Here is a 22,147-nt window from a genome sequence, read left to right as displayed (position 1 = left end):
TTTTGAGTGACGGTGTTCAAACTTGCACAGGTGTTACCTCTAGTTTGAATTAAGATGCACACAAAAATTTCAGGTGAATTAGATAAAAACTCTTTTTTAACAAAATATTTTTCTTTAAAAACATAGCATTTTTTTATTGTTTTTTAAAGTGTATCTCCTTCCTTATTTATCATTCAATTTAAAGAAAAAAGGAAAAATAATAGCAGAAAGTTTAATACCTATCAAATAAAACGGCAAACTCAGAAATCCAATATGTGATGTGTGATTTAAAAAAATATTTAAAAAAATTCAATAAAAAATACCCTAAAATTATACATTAGATATTGGTAAAAAAAAAATTTTGAGAAAAAAAAGAAAAATAAGTTTGCCGATGTGTTCTCTCACTATCTTTATTCCAATTGCTTTTTAGATTATTAAAATCCATTCATAAATAAGGGAGTTTTTAGAATTTGAATGTAGAAAATGTATGTTTTGAGAAAAATGCAGTTAAAGTTTGCTAACCAATTATTTTGCTTTCAGAAGCATATAAAGTTTCTTGGAATGGCGTACATGGCGTCTATTTCCTTCTTTTTTATAAGAGATATTATTCCCTCTAAAAAAAAAAAAACATTTATCACTTAAACAAAATAGTTTATATTATTTTGGGGGGGTTGGGGGGTTATCGTAGAAACGCCACTTCTACCTCTTGTGCTGCCAAGTTTTAGAAGGCTAATGAGCCCCTCCTTCATATCCTCCTTTTGATGTTCTTTCGCTTCTTTTGCTTTCTTGAATGCATAGCAGACCTTTGTTTCCTGGTCTTCTCTTACATCTGAAGGGCCTTTCAGGTTTTCTTCCTGTCGTTTTTCTCATAATAGGCAGCAATGACTTGGTGCATAGCCGATATATGTTCCATTGCAGCAATATGCTTTGATATATAAATGAAGCTGTGTTTCACCAGATATGTTCTGTTTTCACACTTTCAGATGGCACCTCACACTTACACGTTAGTTTCAAGTCAACATCAAAAAACTGTTTTTTATCAATTTCAAGTGTTATATTGCTGTCACACTGCCCGCAATACGTCGAACTAAAAGCGTCTTTTAGAGCTCTCAAGGGTAATGAAACTATTTCTCCATCATTTCTTACACTCAGAACGTCTTCTTTTTCAGTCATATAACTTCTCAATAAAAAAAACTCCTTAGGTTGGCTCCTGATAAAACACTGACATCACCTGCTACATCAGAGACCGCAATTACATCTTGAAAATGCTCATTCTCTTCCTCTTCCCCCTCCTCATCATCAGATAACTTCAAAACAAACAAGTCGTCAGTGCCATCATCATCATCATCTTGATATATTTGCGCAAGGAATAATAGATTTCCCTCGAGCTTCGTAATAGGAAGTATTTGGCATCTCTTCCACATGGCAGGTGGCGACATGTCAGAAAGCTACATTAGCTCTCTATACTTTTAGTTTCAGATAAGTTTTGATATTATGAGAGCTTGCTTCCCTTCGTTTCCTAAACTTCTTTTTTGGCTGTTAGTAGTATATATATACACAATTGATGTCTAAAAGTCTGAAGAAGTGTTGCAATTGATTGAAAATAACAAATACACGATTGCATAAAAAAAAAAAAGAATTCTCTCTCGAGACAAGTGGCTCGCGACAGTGTTATTCAGTCATGGGAAGAGTTGCCATCTTTATCAGAAAACATATTGTACGGCATACGAAACAAAATGCAATGATAAGAAAACTCAAATACTTGAAGAATGGAATGGAAAATGAAATAGTAAAGCCACCCCTAACCAGACCTTTAATTCTCTACTTGGATGTGGCCTTTAAATTGGCCTTTAAACCATTTAAAAAGCTTCGTATCGATATTATCTTAGTGTGGCAATGGCCGGGACCAGATGTATGGAAATATGACTGATAACTCATTTTCACGAATTTGACCCAAATTCGCCAAAATTACAGGCCGCCGATACCCTTAATGTAGGGATTACGGTGGGAAAGAAGAAGAAGAGAAGTCATGGTTAACAGTTAGTGTTCAGTTGTATTTTTATATTGTATAGAGAAGTCATCAATTATAACTATCATGTTCTCAATGAGTCACCTATTCTAAGGTGGGATAATATTTTTATGAGTGATTTTTTGTATATTGAGAAGTACTTAAATCTTATTGTGGACTTTTATCTGATTAAGTTTTATTAGATGCATCTTTCATGAAATTTTTCCAGTTAACAATTACTTTGTATTTGAATTCTCAATAACACTAGATAAGACATGGAATTTATTATAACTTTTGTAGTTTTGATAATGGGTTATGGCCTCTTTGAAGCTTAGAATTTTTATAAACATTCAGTTTCATAAATGAAATTGATTGCTATAATAGACCTATCTCTTCAGCAAGAGGTGAAGATAAACTACAAATTTACAGATTAAAATATCTAGTCTTCCATAGAAAATTAGAGATGCCCCTCTAGTGAGGTATAATGCTCCTCACCTTCCCCAGCCCTTCACCCTCCATACTCAGCATGATTCTTCACTCTCACCTTGATGTTTCTGTCATATGCAAAAGTAGAGAGAGAAAAGATCTAGATGTTAGGTGTTGTTTTTACCTGACTGTTCTTGTCAGATGACGGGCAAATTTAAAAGATTCTCAGCAGTTCTGTCTTAAGAATCATTTTCACCATTGCTGGGCCTCTTATAACTTTTTCTCCTCAGTCTGATTCAGAGAATAACTTCTCCTCAAAAATATAGCCAGATTTTTGTTTTATGAAACAAAATTTCTGTGGGGCACCAAGATCACCAATTAGGATGATACTGTAATGTAAGAAAGTATTGCAACGACTTGGTAATATTGTCAAAATATGCACGTATTCAGTAATATGGCCAAAATACCTAAGAGTGTTATATTGCACAGACTTCATGCTGTGAGTTAAACATTGCTAGCTTGTTAATGTCTAACTCTGAAATTGGTGGACGTTGTAAGGATGTGTCTTATAAGGAGATTGGCCCCGTAGGTTACTAGTGCTATCAGTGCACCTAATGTGTTGCACTGATGGCATTACTTAAGGTTCTTTGCAGTGTGCCTTTGGCCCCTAGCTGCAACCCCTTTTGTTTCTTTTACTGTACTTCCTTTCATATTCCCTTTCTTCCATCTTACTCTCTACCCTCTTCTAACAGTTGATTCATAGTGCAACTGTGAGGTTTTCCTCCTGTTACACCTTTCTAAGCTTTTACTGTCAATTTTTGTTTCAGCACTGAGTGACCGTGTAGGTCCTAGTGCTAGGCCTTTGGCCAAAATACTATATTCAATTCAATTCAACCTATAAGGAGATTGGTTGAAGGTCAAGATCCAAATGTCCACTTGGAAAGGCTAAATAGGTCTGAAATAGCCAGAGCCCAGACTGCTTGCACTTTCAACTTGATTAGATTGAATTTTCTTGCATTGGGGAGTGTTGTTAATAATTTCAATAATCCTGAAGGAAATTAACTTCTTACGGACTAAGTGGCACAAATTCAAGGTATGTTAGGAAGATGTATATAGAATTAGGGTAAGACTGACTACAAGAGGTTGTGTACATTGATGGAACCCTTAGGAAGAGCACTGAAGTGCATGGTTAAACCAGGATGGAATGTCATTTAATATGAAACAAGGGAAAATGTTATTGTAAAAGTAATTTGGAGACCTGCCAAGTAAAACAGAAATGGTGTCCAGTAATACACTTGCATGTGGATAGGTCTATTCTGCCTTACCACTAATGCAGAGTGATTTACGACTACCAACAAGAACCAAGAATATGATAAAAGTACACAGACACTAGCTAAGATGTGGCCATGAGAGACAAAGAGGATATCACAGTACGTACTACAAAGAATAAGAAAAAGTGTAAGGAAATTGTAGAGAAAAAGGTGCTAATTGAACCATTAGACATTACTGAAGCTTTATACTGAATGATTTATTTGGGCCGTTGGGAGGAATGTCTCGCTAAAGAGACAAATCATCTTCGTAAATCTTTAGTTGTCCCATTGCGATAAAGAGGTAGAATTTAGTAGGAAATGGCTGGTACTTGTAAGAATGCTTATGATCTTTGTACTGCATTATACAAAGCATTGGACTAAAAGAGCGCTAGTTTCTTTCGAGAACATCTTGCAATTTGCTAGACATTTATTACATTTTAGATCCAAACAGGTTATGTGTGGATTAATAAGTGTAATGTAGAAGGTTATAAAACCTAAAAAATAATTTAATTACCAATGGTAATTTAAGTTAAAAGTAAAATTCTGAAAAACTTGGTTTATTTACAGATCTCTTACAAGAGGCAGCTGTCAGTGCTCAGCATCAACGTCAAATAGAACGATGGGTAGACAGCGGAGGTTCCCTCCCTCAGCAAGGTGCTCTGACAGCCTCAAGTCAAAATCAAACCCGCAACAGACCATCGTCCACAACAAAGACACCCCATCTTGAAATTCAAGCCAAGCGCTCGCATGCCACCATGAAAGAGATGGGTCTCTATGAACTTAATAGTCATTATGTGCCTCCAGCACCAAGTGAGTAACTACATACTTTAACATAGTTGTCTTTGCTAACTTTTTTGTAAGATAGGATATTTGACGATAGATTTGAATTTGTAATTACATATTTGTAAGTTCCTTTTCATATGGTACTAGATAGAATTAAAAAATCCTCTTCTTGTATTTATGTAATGGATGGTTGTATCCTGCTATAAACAGTTAGCTTTATGTAGATGTACATAAAAGTCAGTGTTGTTCTTGACTCTTGTGCACAGACTGAAAATATAAGGGTGTAAGGTACACGATTTTTCCCCCTGGGCTGAAAAGAACACGTGCACGGAAAAGTTTTTTGGTAAAATTTGATACGTCCAAACTATAACTGATATATGCTTCTGGTTAGTGTTATTATGTCAGCAAATGATTGAATTATTTCCTAAACCAATCAGAACATCTTTACGAGGTTTAGAAATAATAAAAACGATGTGATGAACGTGAAATTTTAAAGAAAAATCGTAGATATTTTTTAGAAATAATCATAAAAAATATAATTAGGTTTGGGGAGTTTGTTTTATACGTAAATTGTGTAGAAATGTTTGATCTTTCATGTGGAAGCAATAATTTTGCCATATATGTGTTTGGTAATGATCTGTAATTGATTACAAAATGCTAATTTTTTACGGAGTGCAATTGTCAGATTTTCCAACCTACTTATGTTGACGTTTTATATCGTAGCTAAGCAAGCTAGCGGCGTCAGGTTTGCATTTTCTTTTAGATTCATATCAGTTGACCCAGTGGCGTCAACGACGTTTTCTATGGGTGAAGCTTTTTTTGTGTGAATTTTTCCCAAAAATAACTTACATGTGACGCACCCAGCATGTCATCTGTGCACTTACAGAAAAAAATTTATTGACGCACTACGCATCATCATATCACGAGAGGGGTAATTGGCACCAGATTGCTGTAAACTTTACTTTAAGGTTCATTTCCTTGAGTGCGATAAATGTAAATGATTTCTATTCAGTTTGTTCAAGGTACAGTAATTTAATCTTTGCTAGATAATATTGAATGACAGCATATTGCTGCATTTTGGCTGGATAAGACCTCTCTTTTAGTTGCATCACTTTTTTCCTTTCTAAAATGTCAACATTTTCACTATTTAGATAGCCTCAAAATTATGATTTCCCTAGTTTCAAATTGCTAAGTTGCCTCACAACATTTATGTGTAATTTTTTTGTATAAATACTTTGGTCTTTTTTCATCTCAGTTACCATAGCTCTGTATTTTTCTTTCCATCTTTGTTACGATATTGCTTCCTTATGTGGAGTTAAACCATGTTTCTTCTTCAGCAGCCATGAATCAAAGACTGTTCATCCAGTCATTTATCTAACTCATAATGCTTGAGTAAATCCTCTCTCTCTTCATCTTTTACATTTTTTCTCTATGAACTGCTCTATAGTATTTTGACTGGTATTCATTTTAGCAGAGTGATTTCATCCACTTCTCAGACAGCCACTGTCAGGCCACCACTTCCCATATTCCCTTTAAGAAAATAAAAAAAATCCTTGTACTACTTACAGTATTGACAGTATTGTTAGTTTTAAGAGGCAGTATATTTTTCCCATTAGGCTTTTGCTAGATAAGTTTATTAGAGTGACTGTCCCATATGCTCCCCAAATTTAAAAGAAAATAACATCTAGCTAATTGATCTGAATGTAATTTCTTTCTCCATAATTATGATAGCATACATGACCTAATATAGTACAACCTTATCTACCAGAATATGGTCCGGGATCAAAGGAATTGTGTCAAGAATTGATGGCATTTGGTAGGGAAGGTGCAAAAACTCATCCTACTCCTGGCAGGAAGGCTCAGGGACAGACTGAAGATCTTCAGATAGACAGATTTGATGAACGCAAGTTCTCTCTATTGTTTTCTTTCTTTCTTTTGTATGCACATATCTTCAAAGTGTAGTTATATGTGAAAATCGATAAAATGTTTAAGCCACCTTAGGCTGTTTGCCAAAGTCTTTGGACGTCTTGAGCTCCATGTAACATTTAAAGTAGTAATATTCCAAAGAATCATTGTGTGTAAAGTCCCAAGGGCAGTAAAGCATGAATTTTGTAAACTTAGTTACTGTACTAGTAGTACAGTATATGGCAGAATTGTAAACATGAATGTCAGCTGCGACTTTTGTCTTGATATTTTCATGCATATGTCATACAAATATAGATTTTATTGCAGTGTCTTACCGAACAATTATACAGCTGTAGGTTCCCTACGAATGGCAGACAATAGATTCAAAACTTCCGCGGTGGCGCCGCCATCGCTGATGTAGGTGACGTCATCTCCCTCCACTCGAGGGAGCTACAGGTACAACTGTCCAGGTAACATCAATTCGTTCTCTGCCGGCTTCTGGTGAACATTGGTGGTCGGTGCAGACTTTTTTCTTCATTTGTTGGGAAGTATTATCGCTCCAATATCGGTGAAGTATTCAACTCCGTGTTTGTAGGATTGAAGCTGAATTTCTTTTCTGCAATTTTGTGGTCTTACCATCATGTTGGACTCTTGTCCTTCAGTGTAGTTAGGTTTTGCGCCGGAGGGTGCAAAACTAGATTAGTTAAATTAATTTATGATTCGCACACTAAGTGCATTAAGTGTAGGGGTTGTGAGTGCTCTAGAGAATCTACTTGTGATGAATGCAAGGATTGGAGTGAACAACAGTGGAAAGTTTTTGTTTTATCACTCGGGAAGATAATTAAGGATAGGAAGAGGAAGGCGGCTCTCAGAGCTGAAAGTAAGACTAGTTTAGCTTCTTCTGCTTCTTCTATCGAAGCACCTGCTCCTATTCCTTCTCCTTCTCCTTCTCCTCTTATTATGTCTCCGATCTTGAGTCCTCCTACTCCTGCTCCTGTAACTCCTTTGGCAACTTCCCGTGGAGTTTCTCCTGACACCATTGCCAGCCTTGAGTCTAAATTTGAAAAGAAATTTGATGTATTAGCTAATACGGTTATGCAGTTAGGTTTATCTGTAAAGTCTTTCATAGAAAAGACTTCTAGTGAAGTGAAAAGTGTCAGTGCAGTGCAATCTGAGTTGGTGGCTGTTTGTCCCGATAGTTCTCCTAGACGAAGGTCCCTGTCCCGCTCCCCCGCCTCGGGGAGAAGACATACCGGAGGTCCAAGGGAGACTGTCGGGGTTTGCCCACAGACAGTCGCTTCCTCCGTCGATCCTGTGGTGTGACAGCAAGATTCGACTAAACACCATTGGAAAGGTCTGTCGTTCGGTAATCGGTTATCGACAGAGTCGAGTGATTCGTCGCCAGTTAGACGTCGTAAGTGGAGTTATTCTTCAATCTCACATCCGTTGAAGAGACGTTCGACTGAAGAGGTGTTCTCTCCGGCCCCTGTGAAGAGAAACAGAGAAGTAGATATCTCTCTCCCGTCGTGTAGCGTAGCTACGTGGACTTCGCCTCGTATTCTTATGACAGCGACAGCCGCCTTCGACTCGGTTGTGGAGCGACCGATTCTGAATTCGTCGAGATCTTCGACTCATCAAGCTGTCAAAACTTTACCTTCGACTTCACATGCGACAGATAATTCGACTGGCGCGAGACCTCCGGTGGCGATCGTGTCGAAATCCACGACCCCAGTTGCTTCGACTTCAACTCAAGAAGACAAGAATCTAGTTCCTTTATGTCGACAGTTGCAAGAGCTGATGAACTGGATGAAAGAAAACAAACAATGTACGAAGAACAATGAGTCAAATCAAGAACCGTCTCTGTCGCCTATCTCTTTGAATGACGAGGAGTACTTAGAAGCGGACTCTATCCCTCTCTCGTGGTATTCGAAACTTTTACGCTACCTTCTCGACATGTACCCGGATTACTTCGTAGCAGCCGCTCCCAGGTCGCCTGCTTCCATCTTCCTGATGAGAAGGAAGAATTTCGATCCTCTTCTCCCAAAGCTCGTACTTTCCAAGGCTGCTAAACATTCGCTTCGTGATATAGAAGATTGGTTGAAGGTCAAGAGAGAGCTCGGGAAAGTAACTTTCACCTATCCTCCGTCGAAGCTTGTTAAGAAGAGGTATAGGTTCTACGTAACCAGAGAAGCCCCCTCTATGGGAGTGTCTGCCTCCTCCCAGGGGGACTTCTCTGGCTTGGTGGATGCAAATAGGAGGTCTGCGTTTGCAGCAGCTAAAATATTCTTTACATTGCCCGAGTTGGACCATTTGGTAAAGAATATTTTCAAGTTTTGTACATGAACTTTCCTGTCAGACATATACTTAGCTTACGTCTCTGACGTCACGACAGAATTCAAAACTCGCGGCTAACGCGACAGGTAGGTCAGGTGATCACCCTACCTTACCCGCCGCTTGGGAATCGGGTGTAAGAACCAACATACCTTTCTTGCCAGATTTTTTCTGTCGTCGGTGTCGACCACACCTGTTGTCGTAACCTCTTGACAGTTGGATTCTTTTCTGTCGTAGGAAGGACGTCTCGCTTCCTGTAAAGAAGTCCAGGCTCCCCTCTCCTGACTCTCGCTATTCGACGGAAGCGGCGCGCTCACCTGTGCGTTCGGATTCTCGCAGGAGACTTTCTGTTTTTTTTTCTTCGGACCAAGCTCACTTTTGCGTCCAAGCGCCATTCGCCTGACAGACAGGTTTCTCCTTTTCGGACAAGGAGCAAACTGCGCGTAGAGATCTTCACCCTACGACGCTCTTCTCGAGACAGGATCGCTCCCCTTGACAGGCGCCAAGAGCCTAGTAGGCGCTACTTCGCCTCGTAGCCGCTCCTCGTCTCGCCTCCACTCTCCGGTTGACAAGCGCCCTAAATCGGACAGGCGCCCTTCGCTGGACAGGCGTCAAGAGCTTGTTAGGCGTGTTTCTCCTGGCAGGCGCTCTTCTCCTGACTTTCACTCTCCTCGAGTCAGGTGCCGAGAGCCTAGCAGGCGCTTCTCCCCTTGTAGGCGCTCACCTAGTAGGCGCGTTGTCCGCCAGAGATCGCTTCGTGCTCGCCTCGGTCAGGCGCCAAGAGCTGGTAGGCGCTTCTCGTATGGCAGGCGCTGTTCGCCTGGTAGCCGCTCTCCTTTGGATAGGCGCCAAGAGCCTGATAGAAGTTCTTCTTCAAACAGGCGCTCTGCGCCTGACAAGCCGACTTACCTCCTGTTATGGCCTCCAAGAATCTGGGAAAAACGCACTCCTCCAGAAGAAAGGAGGTTGCAAGTATACACTTTTCTGAGCATTGTCTCCAAGACGTTATACGTCTTACTTCCTCTAGAGACTCTTTTAAGAATAGTCGCGCCTCTAAGGATCATGAGGGCTCTTCAGCTCAAGAAGGACAAAAGACTCCTCTGTTTCCTCCTATAAGAGGCTGACAGAGTTACTCCTGCAAGAGTTTGGAGATATCCTTTCTCCTGTGGCTCCTTCTCCTCTTTCGTTATTCTCCACTTCGAAGACGTCGAAGGTTTTTCGTCTTGTGTAAGGATGAAACCTACTGTTTCCATGAAGAAGGCGCTTAGAGGTTTTGGGAATGGCTCCTTTCTAAGGAAGAGAAAGGGAAGACGGTTTTTTCTTTCCCTCCGTCTAAACGACTGGCAGATTGGGATTCTGGTACGAATCGGGAGAACCTTAGGCCTCGCTCTCCCTTCGTCTGACTCGGACTTCTCTTCATTGGTGGATTCTGCTCGTCGTTCCGCCCTCTTGTCCGCCAAGACTACGTGGGGATGAACGAACTTGACCACCTACTGAAGGGAATGTTCCGAGTCCTGGAAGTTTTCAACTTCCTTGATTGGTCTTTAGGTGTTCTGGCTAATAAGACCCAGACCCCAGATTCTCTGTCTCCTGAAGATCTTAACTGCGTCCTCACTTGCATGGATAAAGCAGTGAGAGACGGATCGAGAAGTCTCCTCACTGTTTGGAGCTGGAGTGATTAAGAAACGGTCTGTCTACTGTTCGTTTCTCACGAAGGCAGTGTCACATGCGCAAAGGGCCTCTCTTATGGTATGCTCAACTCCTCTTCTGTTCCCAGAAGAGTTAATTCAAGATGTCTCGAGTGCCCTTTCAGCTAAGGCTACTCAGGACATGTTAGCCCAGGCGGCCAGGAAACCTCGCTCTGTCTTCCAACCCAAGGCCAAGAAAGAGACTCCTCTGAGACAGGAGCCCTTTCGAGGAGGACCGTGTCAGAGGTTCTGCAACCAGAGGGACTAGACCTTTTAAGAGAGGTAAAACCTTCTCTAAGGTCAGTCGAGGGAAGAAAATAGCGATCAAGGACTCCAGACATCAGTGGGTGGGTGCCAGACTACTGAAATTTGCCGACGTCTGGGCCCACAAAGGGGCAGACAATTGGTCCCTATCGATTGTCAGCAAAGGATACCTCATTCCCTTCTCGTCAAGACCACCATTGACGACAACTCCGAGGGAGTTGGTAGCCAAGTACAAGGACCCCATCATGAATCAAGCCCTTTCTCTAGCAGTAGATCTCATGCTAGAGAAGGAGGCTATAGAACTAGTGAAAGATCCCCGCTCTGCGGGCTTTTACAACAGACTTATTCCTAGTTCCGAAGAACTCAGGAGGATGGAGACCGGTGTTGGATGTAAGCGCCCTGAACGTCTTTGTGGAAAAGAGGAAGTTCGCCAATGGAGACAACTTCCTCAGTGTTAGCGGCTCTTCGTCCAGGGGACTGATTGGTGTCTCTAGACCTTCAGGACGCTTACTTTCATGTGCCGATACATCCTTCTTCACGGAAGTATCTACGATTCATGATGGGAGGAAACATCTTCCAATTCAAGGCCTTGTGCTTCGGCCTATCGACTGCACCCCAAGTTTTCACGGGGTTAATGAAAAAACGTGGCGCAGTGGCTACATTTGGAGGGAGTGAGGGGTGTCGCTTTTAATCTCGACGGGACTGGTCTAATCAGAGCAGATGTCCCTCAAGAAAAGATTGTCTGGGGAGGACTTCAAACAAAAGACCCTTACATTGGCAAGTTCTCTGGGACTTCTGGTGACCTTCCAGAAGTCTCAATTAATCCCCAGTCAAGAGCGGATCTATCTGGGGATTCGGATAGCTTCTCTGGCTTTTCGGGCTTTTCCGTCGCCAGAGAGGTATGCTCGTTCGCTACGAAAAAGAAAAAATCAACGACCTTCCTAGAGAAAGATGCATGCACAAGCGAGGGAGTGGATGAGTCTGCTGGGGACACTCCTCTGTTGGAGCAATTCGTTTCTCTAGGAAGGTTGCATCTCAGGCCTCTACAGTTCTTCCTATACCAGAACTGGAGGCGTCTCTCCCTAGATCTGGAGTTCTACCTTCTCCTTCAAGATCTCAAGGGGAATCAAGAGAGACCTTCGGTGGTGGAACAACCCACTTCGTTTTTGGTGGAAGGAAGGTCTCTTTACATGCCGAACAGCCCAGCCTGTTGTTTTCCCGACGATCGGAAGCAGGTTGGGGAGCGACGCTCGGGACAAGAGAAGTGTCAGGTACCTGGAAGGGGATCAGGTGTCCTGGCACATCAACAAGAAAGAGTTGATGGCAGTCTGGATGGCATTGAAAGCCTTCGAGCCCCACGTCCGAAAAAATGCAGTAGTGCAGGTCAATTCGGACAACACAACAGCCTTGGCGTACATCAAAAAACAGGGGGGGACGCACTCCTTCTCCCTGTACGAAACAGCAAGGGATCTTCTGCTGTGGTCTCAAACAAGGAAGATCAGTCTTCTCACCAGATTCGTACAGGGAGAAAGGAACGTCAGGGCCGATCTCCTGAGCAGGAAGAATCAACTCCTGCCTTCCGATGGACCCTCCACTCAGAGGTATGCCAAGACCTGGTGAGGAGAAGATGGGGCAGACCTCACATCGATCTCTTTGCAACAGCAAAGAACGCAAGAATCGAACTTTACTGCTCCCCGATCTCAGACCCAGGAGCAGTATCAGTGGATGCGTTTCTCCTAGATTGGACAGGTCTAGACGTCTACGCCTTTCCCCCCTTCAAAGTACTGGGACAAACCCTCAAGAAATTTGCTATCTCGGAGATGACAAGAATGACGCTAGTAGCTCCGTTCTGGCCCGCCCAAGATTGGTTCACAGAGGTACTGGAATGGTTGGTGGACTTTCCAAGAGCACTTCCACAAAGACAAGATTTGCTCAAACAACCCCACTTCGACAGGTATCACAGAAAACCCTCCCCGCTCTCAATCTGACTGGCTTTCGACTGTCAAAAGTCTTGTCAGAGCGAAGGGGTTTTCGACAAAAGCTGCTAAGGCTATCGCCTCAGCTAGAAGACCTTCGACCCTTAAAGTCTACCCACGTCGAAGTGGGACGTCTTTCGCCGGTGGTGCAGGAACCAGAAGTTTTCCTCTTCCAGTACCTCTGTGACTCAGATAGCAGATTTCCTAGTTTTTCCTCAGAGAAAAATGCGGTTTTGGCAGTATCTACTATCAAAGGATACCGAAGCATGCTGGCTGCGGTGTTCAGACATAGGAATTTAGATCTTGTCGAATAACAAAGATCTTCATGATCTATTAAGATCTTTTGAATCTTCCAAGAAAACTTCGAACGAAGTTCCAAGTTGGAATCTGGATGTGGTTTCTTCGTTTCCTGAGGTCCGCTAGGTTTGAACCACCACATTTAGCCTCCTTCAAAGATCTCACGAGGAAAGCTCTCTTTCTCATGGCTTTAGCATCCGCTAAAAGGGTTAGTGAGATTCATGCCCTAGAAGGAAGGGTAGGTTTCAAAGGAGACTCCGTGGTTTGTTCCTTCCTTCCTTCGTTTTTAGCAAAAAATGAGAACCCCTCAAATCCTTGGCCAAGGAACTTTGAGGTTCGTGGTTTATCTTCCCTAGTAGGGGAAGAACCTGAAAGAACTCTTTGCCCTGTTAGGAAGTTTAAAATACTACCTTCAGAAGAAGAAAACCCTTAAGGGCATTGAGGACAGACTATGGTGCTCTGTAAAGGACCCCAGCAGACCATTGTCGAAAAATGCGCTGTCTTTCTTCATTAGAAGTGTTGTGAAAGAAGCACATAGATCTTGTAATGAAGAACATTTCAAGCTCCTCAAAAGTCCCAAGGCTTTCATGAAGTGATAGCAATTGCCCACTTCCTTTGGCCTTTAAGAAGAATATGTCTCTTCAGAATCTGATGAAAACTACATTCTGGAGATGTAAATTCAGTATTCGCCAACCACTACCTAAAAGTACGTCAGTATTAACCGTATGACGAGTTGCTTCGCGGTAGGCCCGTACGTATCGGCGGATTCGGTGCTGGGCAGGGAGCTGGAACATATCCTTAGTAGTTTTTTCCCTTGTTTTTGTTAATTGAGTTTCATATGGTTGTATGAAAAATGATGCAGGTAGGCATCTTTTTTCGTTTCGTAATACTAATAACTTTGTTTGGTTAGGTGATCGGATTTGGTTTGAAGCTCCCTGCGTTGGTAGTGGACAGGTTCTGTCATAGAAGAGGGCGAACCCCCCAGGCCCCATTGACATGATCCGACTTGGATTCTACTAAGTATCGGATATCAGTCCCTCGTTAGTTATTAGACCCAAAGGAGTCTTTTCCAGCTGTAGGTCACGCCCTCGCTGTAGCTCTTATGGCTCTGCAGACTAATAGACAGTATCTATGAAGTCTTCAGCCTAAACAGGTAAGAACCAAGGTTATTTTTATCCTACAACAGGTGTTGTTTACCTTTTCTTTGTTATTTTCTGTCTTGTACCCTCCACCAAGGGTGTCAATCAGCTAAGTATATGTCTGACAGGAAAGTTCATGTACAAAAATGATATTGTTATTTTACAATAAAGTTTTGTACATACTTACCTGGCAGACATATACGATTGATGGCCCGCCCAGCCTCCCCTCAGGAGACAGGTATAAGAGAGAAAAAATCTGGCAAGAAAGGTATGTTGGTTCTTACACCCGCTTCCCAGGCGGCGGTAAGGTAGATCACCTGACCTACCTGTCGCGTTAGCCGCGAGTTTTGAATTCTGTCGTGACGTCAGAGACGTAAGCTAAGTATATGTCTGCCAGGTAAGTATGTACAAAACTTTATTGTAAAATAACAATATCATATTTTAGAAATTATGAGTTTCTTGGACTGGACGATCGAAGCCCTCGCTACGAAAATAGAGGATTGCCCTACTCTCCAGGAGGACCTGGCATCGGACTGGCTTGGGGTTTTGTCATGTGCCGACAAATCAGTTCAGGATGGGTGCGATGAGCTGGCCTCTCTCTTTGCATTCGGGACTCTCAAGAAAAGACAGCTCTGGTGTTCTTTTGTTTCGAGAGGAGTCGCTTCACCTCAGAAGTCCGCCCTTTTGTTTTTTCCTCTCGACAAGGATCATCTGTTTCCCGAAGAAATAGTGGCCAAGATACTTTCCGCACTGGAAAAGAAGTCTACTAATGACTTGCTTGCTCAGTCTTCTAAGCTGGTTAAACCCTCGACTGTGATGACTACCACCTCGGAGTCACCCTTGCAGAAGAAACCCTTTCGAGGGGGTAGGTCTAGACCGTTCGTCAGGCCTTGATCAAATTTACGACACCCAACCAAGTCCTCGACCAAACCCGACACGAAATCATCCAAGTGATTCTTCAATCCTTCATGCTCCGGTAGGGGGGGAGATTGAGCCTCTTTTGGGAGGAATGGAGTCACAGAGGGGCAGAGCCTTGAGTGACCCAAGTTCTCCGGTTAGGTTACTCCATTCCTTTCAAAGACACTCTGCCTCTATCCAATGTTCCCATCACATTACCCGCCTACTCTCCAGGCTCGGAGAAGTTTGTAGCCTTAACCCGAGAAATAGAGACTCGTGCAGAAGGCTGTCATAGAGGAGATAAGCGACAGACCATCCCCGGGGTTTTACAACCGTCTGTTCGTAGTCCCCAAGTCATCGGGGGGCTGGAGGCCCATACTGGATGTAAGCGCACTGAATTTGTTTGTTCAGAAGACCAAATTCAATATGGAAACGACTCGTTCAGTGTTGGAATCCCTTCGTCAAGGGGACTGGATGGTATCCCTGGATATGCAGGACGCATACTTCCACATTCTGATTCACCAGGACTTCAGGAAATACCTTCGGTTTGTGTTCATGGGCAAGACCTACCAGTTTCGAGCTCTTTACTTCGGCCTCTCGACAGCACCGCAAGTTTTTACGCGAGCGTTGACTCCTCTGGGAAAGTGGTTACACCTCCTGGGCATCAGAGTGTCACTCTACCTAGACGACTGGCTTCTCCACTTCTCTTCGGAAAGTCAGTGCATGAAGGATCTCAAGAGGACTCTTTCATTAACTCAGTTGTTAGGTCTTCTTATAAACGAGGAGAAATCTCGGCTAATTCCGACTCAGAACATTCTCTATTTGGGGATGACTCTGAACTCTCGAGTTTTTCGGACTTTTCTTTTACCAAAGAGGGTCCAGTCATGTCTGGAAGTAGTACAGGACTTCCTGGACCGCAGTCCTGTTCCGCCAACCATTGGACCAGTCTGTTAGGAACACTAGCTTCGGTGGAACAGTTTGTCAAACTCGGAAGGCTGCACATGAGGCCCCTGCAATTCTTCCTGAAGGCTTCATGGTGCAGAAAGACTCAACTGGACTCGACAGTATTCTCGATTTCAGACGAAATCAAGGAGGACTTAGCTTGGTGGCTTTCAAAACCAAGACTGGTAGAGAGTCTTTCACTTCATCCGCTCCACCCAACCCTTCAGTTCTTTTCAGACGCCTCTGACGCAGGTTGGGGAGCCCTGTTGGGGAAGAACGAAACGTCAGGGGAATGGTCGGAAACGCAGCGCTCTTTTCATATCAACGTGAGGGAGCTATTAGCAGTGTTCCTGGGACTTCAGGCATTCTCTCATCTCGTGACGGGACAGGTGGTAGCAGTTCACGGAGACAACTCCACAGCACTTTCCTACATCAGAAAACAAGGGGGAACGCGCTCCTTCACCATCTACAACCTTGCAAAAGATCTGCTTCTGTGGGCAGAAAAATTTCAGGTTACGCTGATCCCTCAATTCGTTCAAGGGAAAATTAACGTGTTGGCGGACGGATTAAGTCGGCGTCATCAAGTACTGCCGTTAGAATGGACTCTCAATGCGAAGGTCTGCCTAGACCTATGGAAACTTTGGGGAACGCCGATGATAGATCTCTTTGCAACCTCGAGGAACAACCGCCTTCCGCTGTTTTGCTCTCTAGTCCCGGACCCTCTTGCATGGTCAGTCAATGCAATGTTACTAGACTGTTCGGGCCTGGAAGAGTACGCTTTTCCCCCGTTCGGTCTAATAAGACAGGTGCTGAACAAAGTGTCATTCCACAAAAATGTTTCTCTGACACTAGTCGCTCCATTCTGGCCAAGGAAAGAATGGTTCCCAGATCTCCTCGACTTGCTCGTAGACTTCCCCAGGCTTCTTCCGTTAAAGAAATGTGTACTCAGACAACCGCACTTCGAAAGATTCCACCAAGGATTATCCGCTCTGGCACTGACAGGATACAGACTGTCAGGAGTCTCGTCAGAGCGAAAGGTTTTTCGAGACGAGCCGCAGAAGCTATCGCGAACTGCAGAAGAGATTCTTCTAACAGACTATACCAGTCTAAATGGGGAGTGTTTCGAAGATGGTGTAGACAGACTAAAGTCTCTTCTTCTGAAACATCGGTGAACGAAATAGCTGATTTCCTTCTTTTCTTAGGGGACGTAAGCGTTTAGCGCCTTCGACTATTAAGGGATACAGAGCGATGCTGGCTTCAGTCTTTAAACACAGAGGACTAGACCTATCCACGAATAGTGATCTTTCCGATCTGATTAAATCGTTCGAGACTTCCAAATCGTCAAAGAGCTTGATAGCATGGAATCTCGATGTAGTTCTTAAACGGCTTTCGGGTCCTCCCTTTGAACCGTTACTCTCTTCGTCTATGAGGAATCTCCCCAAGAAGACGTTATTTTTAGTTGCATTGGCATCACTAGACGAGTTAGCAAGCTACACGCGATGGACAAAAAAAAGTGGGATTTTCTCAAGGCGACGCAGTTTGCTCTGTGGAACTCAATTTTCTCGCGAAAAACGAAAACCCTTTTAATCCGTGGCCACGTAACTTTGTTCTCAAAAACCTGACAGACTTGATAGGCCAGGAAGAAGAAGAACGACTCTTATGTCCCGTGCGGGCATTAAGATATTACCTCCACAGAACAGAGAAGATTAGAGGTCAGTCGAATCGTTTGTGGTGCTCTGTTAAAAATCCCTCTCGTCCCCTCTCAAAAATCGCTATTTCCTTTTTTCTGAGAGAGTTAATTGTAGAAGCACATTCTCAAGCTAACGACACAGTGTTTCCTTTACTGAGAGTGAAAGCGCACGAAGTTCAAGTGGTAGCGACTTCTCTCACTTTTCGACACAACTTGTCGCTATTCGCTATCCTGCAAAGTACCTTTTGGAGGTCTAAATCTGTTTGCTGTGCATTATTTGAAAGAAATCGAGACAGTGTTTGAAGATTGTAAGTCTCTCGGTCCACTTTTGGTAGCTGGCATGGTGTTGGGAGAAACGACATAGGGGGTTGCTCCCTCTGTTAGCCTATGTTTCGCCTTGTACCAAGGTTGACGAGTTAAAGGGAAGTCTGGGGGTACAATGTACCTGGAGTACTCACCAGTCATTTTAGTGTTAGTTTTGGTGGGTAAAGGTTTTTATTTCGGTGTAGGTGACAGTTTTTTCATGTTGGTTATTTCTGGCCTTAGCCCAGGGCAAGGGCAATATTTTGTTGTATCTTTGTTGAGTCAGCGGTGAACACCATGACTACGAGGATCTTCCACTCCATGTAGAGGCACCCATTGGTCATATTCCAAGCCTTCTACTATGTAAGATGAGCACCGACCAGAGGCAGTATTCTCCTGCAGTAGCTCTCTTACAAGGTAAGGTACAGCAGGCACTAACAGTGCTTTTGGGTATACTTTATTTTCAAGAATCGTATGTTATTGTTGAAGTAAAACTTACATCCACAGCCCCCCATCCTTGCAATGGGTAATCAGCTGTATAATTGTTCGGTAAGACACTGCAATAAAAATGGAATTTTCATTATGAAATGAAATTTTATTGCATACTTACCTAACAATTATTAATCAAAGCCCTCCCTCCTCCCCACAGGTGGATGGCTGGGCAGAACGAATTGATGTTACCTGGACAGTTGTACCTGTAGCTCCCTAGAGTGTAGGGAGATGACGTCACCTACATCAGCGATGGCGGCGCCACCGCGGAAGTTTTGAATCTATTGTCTGCCATTCGTAGGGAACCTACAGCTGTATAATTGTTCGGTAAGTATGCAATAAAATTTCATTTTATAATGAAAATTCCATATTTCTTCTAATTTTTTGTAAGTAAGGTGATATGTTTATATTGAAATCTTTACAGCCATTTCAAATTTATCAGTGCTGTTTCAGTAGATTATTACACAAACAACTGAAAGCATTGAATGATATTTAACTGTTATAACAGACGAGTGATTTTCTATTTTAAAGGGTATTTATTTATTAGGTGTTCTTTGTGGGATTTGTTAAGATGAAAGATAATGCAGCTCACTACAAACAATTAATCCCATTTTCTGTTAGGTAACGAGTAGCATGTAGGATTAAATCGGATTTAACAGTAAGAACCTTGAGATGCAACTAATACTTACTTTCCAATAAATCAATGATAGGACTAATTTTGCCAGGCCATGATGCTTGTTAAGCATCTATTTATGTATACTTTCCCTGACATACCCTTGTTATTTCTATTCATGCTTGTTTTTTAAGACTACTTTTGGTCTTAACTCAGTATATAGCACCACTTAAGTTTATACCTATACAGTATTTAAGGACTGAAATACTTGCAAGGACTACTTGATATAAATGGCCTTCAGGTACATGTGGATTTACAATAATTTTTTTTCCATAAAAACCTCTTAAAGAAAATATACATAGCTTAATTTAATCAAAATTAACCAAGGTTGCTCTCAGCTTTTACTTATGTATTTGGCTATAATTTAAATTACTGGTACTTTGTTATCCTGTTAATAATCAGCTTATTTTTCCAGTTGTGAATGAGATGGAAGAACGGGTCCAGTGGCTAGAAGCTATGGAAGCTGCCGGTGCTGGGGAGAAGTATCGCCACTTAATTGCCACACAGCTTTCGTTGAAACTCCGCGACCTTGAACTCTTGGATCAGGAACGTGCAAGAGAGCTCAAAAGACACATGAGAGGGAGAGAAAAGTCAAAGCCCAAGAATGGCAAAGGCTCATGATCAGTATATTCTATACCTATACCTGTATCCTTTATTGCATTGTCCAACATTCGGTTTCAGTGCAGTGCTCTATACCGTACATGCATTATTTTTATGACTAAACTTCGAATCCAGTTCCTGATATGATTTTGTAATAAGATATTGTAAATGGTATTGTTCTTTGTAAACTTTTATAACATTGTATTTTTTACTTTATTTCTTTGACAAGTTTTATGAAGATGGTATAAGCCTCTGCAGTTTTCAATCACTGTTGCAGAATTGAATAACTTCTCCAGAAAGATTAATTTTTGATAGATCAGATTTTCAGTGCCTTGTATGTTGTAGCTAACTTTTTACTGTTATCATCTATTTAGAATTTGCTATAAAGAAGGCTACTTATCTTTTTATCTATGTACTTCCAAATGTAGACCAGGTCTTTTCTCAGTAGCCTTTTGATATGCTTAAACATTATTGTTGAAATTATTACAGAAATAGTTATTATTGGAAACAGTTGCTGTTTCAATGCCAATCTTCTCTATTTTTATTTTTCTCATCAACAAGTAGAAGATAAAAATAACAAGGGGCATGGAAATGTTTACAGCAATATGAACATAGAAGATCATAAAAGCTAATTGCTGCTGAAACAGCAGTTGTTTTCAGGAATATTGCCTTTAAAGATGGACATCTTCCATAATGTTATTGTGATTGCAGTACTGTTTTGTACTATTTATTGGGCAATGCTCATATATTACCGATACAAAACCAGGATAAGTAAAAACACTGGAAATGAAAGAAATAAATACATAATACAATTACTAAATTTTATTATACCTGTAGGACATGATTACAGACCTGCCAAGCCTGTGCTTCAGCCTAGAAATATTACAGTATTTTAAAAAATTCAGTAAATATCCTACATATGTATTCTTATGTATAGCTATCAATTCATCAATGCCTCCTAGCTTCATAATTGTGCAAATTTCAAGGAAAGCGATTATGCAAATACTTACATAGCCTGTATTTAGCATACAATTTAATTTAAGGAAAGGAAAATTTGTTCTGTACTATTAGTCTCAAGACAAGCATTGAAAATAATGACATCTGGAAACTGATAAGCACAGGGTATGTTAATGTAGAATCATCAAATGATGTGACCAAAGAAGAAAAATAAACACGTGTCATTTTACAAACATTAAATGCACACATTTATGCTGTACTATACATGATTCAATGAAGGAGTAAGAATAATTTAAAACAATACAGCACTCAAAATAAATTGCAATAAACATTAAACCAGATTTTGCATATATTTACCATACATTAGAAAATTATTTTTATAAGAACTACGCCCTAATCGCGAACCCCAGTACCGTAGTTTGCTCCTCCTGCTTTGACAAGCTCCGTCAGGAAAGCCTGGTGGTCCAGTTCATGGGCACTCTCTAGGGTAAGTTCCACGGAGAAATTCTGTTGAAACAGTGTTGGGGTTCATTATTCATCTGTTAAGGTTTGCTTTTATAAGAATATGTAATCAGATTTATCAACAGTATAACATTCTTTGGGTAATACTCAAAATACTGTACAGCAAATCTACTGTGATACAATCTTTGATATTTCTGTTTTGCAGAATAATCAAAGGAGTTCTAACGCCTATCATGAAAATTACTATAAAAATATTACACCATATTCATTCGTTCATTTGCAGCAATGAATAACCTCATTTTACCTAGCACTGAGCCTCTAGCCCTAACAACATTTTCCATTCAGAATTTACATTTGGTAATTAATTACAGTACTACTGTATACAAATTTTAGTACAAGGACACCTTTCATCACCATAACCCTATATTTACCAATCTAACTTTCTCTCCCCACTACCTGGATGCAGCCTTTTCACCATTTAACAAAGTTCAACAATGAAAGAAACATCATATTTCCAAAATTAAATATTGTACAGTCAATGCCTTTATGCACAGATCATTAAAAAATCAGCAAAGAGCAATAAAAACATTGGAATGCAAGTCTGACATATTGCTGCTTTGGCTATCATTTCATGCCAACCATTTCACTATCATTTTTAGACTTTTTGTGGTAATGCTGAAAAGTCTCCATGGTTCTAGTGCCCAGGCTTCATATATGAAATTCATGAAATTCATATGTCCAACCAACTATTCTTAAAAAGTTGAGAAATTCTCCAAGTAAGGAATATGTACTGTCAACTAATCTACAAGCTAAAACACCCTTCCCAGCTACTAATAGTAATGCTCATTCGAACCCATTGTGTCTAAGTCCACATGATGCAGTAGTAATCAGATATGTGACTTGCCATTCCTCACCTCTGATAAACCACAGGTGTTGTTATTAATCATTCATAGAAGCTGCCACTTTTAAGAGTTACCATTTACCATCATACTAAATTTTCAAAAAAACAAAGTCTACCAGCTGCAACA

The 22,147-nt window shown here is 41.4% G+C and overlaps 2 protein-coding genes across 4 annotated transcripts in view; one reads left to right on the top strand and one right to left on the bottom strand.

The window, feature by feature from the left end:
• Nucleotides 1-4,290: 4,290 nt before the first annotated feature.
• LOC135205499 (UPF0193 protein EVG1 homolog) lies at nucleotides 4,291-20,512 on the top strand (the record flags this gene model as incomplete). Its single annotated transcript, XM_064236223.1, is given in 3 exon segments — nucleotides 4,291-4,533; nucleotides 6,275-6,409; nucleotides 19,516-20,512. Coding segments are annotated over 3 exon segments (584 nt in total), but the record flags the coding sequence as incomplete, so codon positions are not given.
• LOC135205500 (coactosin-like protein) overlaps nucleotides 20,508-22,147 on the bottom strand; it is a 94,810-nt gene continuing 93,170 nt past the window's right edge. For all 3 annotated transcript variants that reach the window (XM_064236226.1, XM_064236224.1, XM_064236225.1), the window contains exon 5: nucleotides 20,508-21,164. In XM_064236226.1, the coding sequence (XP_064092296.1) occupies nucleotides 21,051-21,164 (114 nt within the window). In that variant the 3' untranslated portion in view covers nucleotides 20,508-21,050. The remainder of the gene's footprint in view (nucleotides 21,165-22,147) is intronic.

Source organism: Macrobrachium nipponense, chromosome 24, assembly GCF_015104395.2.
Source record: "Macrobrachium nipponense isolate FS-2020 chromosome 24, ASM1510439v2, whole genome shotgun sequence".
Taxonomy (NCBI): Eukaryota; Metazoa; Arthropoda; class Malacostraca; order Decapoda; family Palaemonidae; genus Macrobrachium; species Macrobrachium nipponense.
The sequence above is the reverse complement of the archived record's forward strand: the minus strand, read 5'-3'. Positions and strand labels throughout refer to the sequence as shown.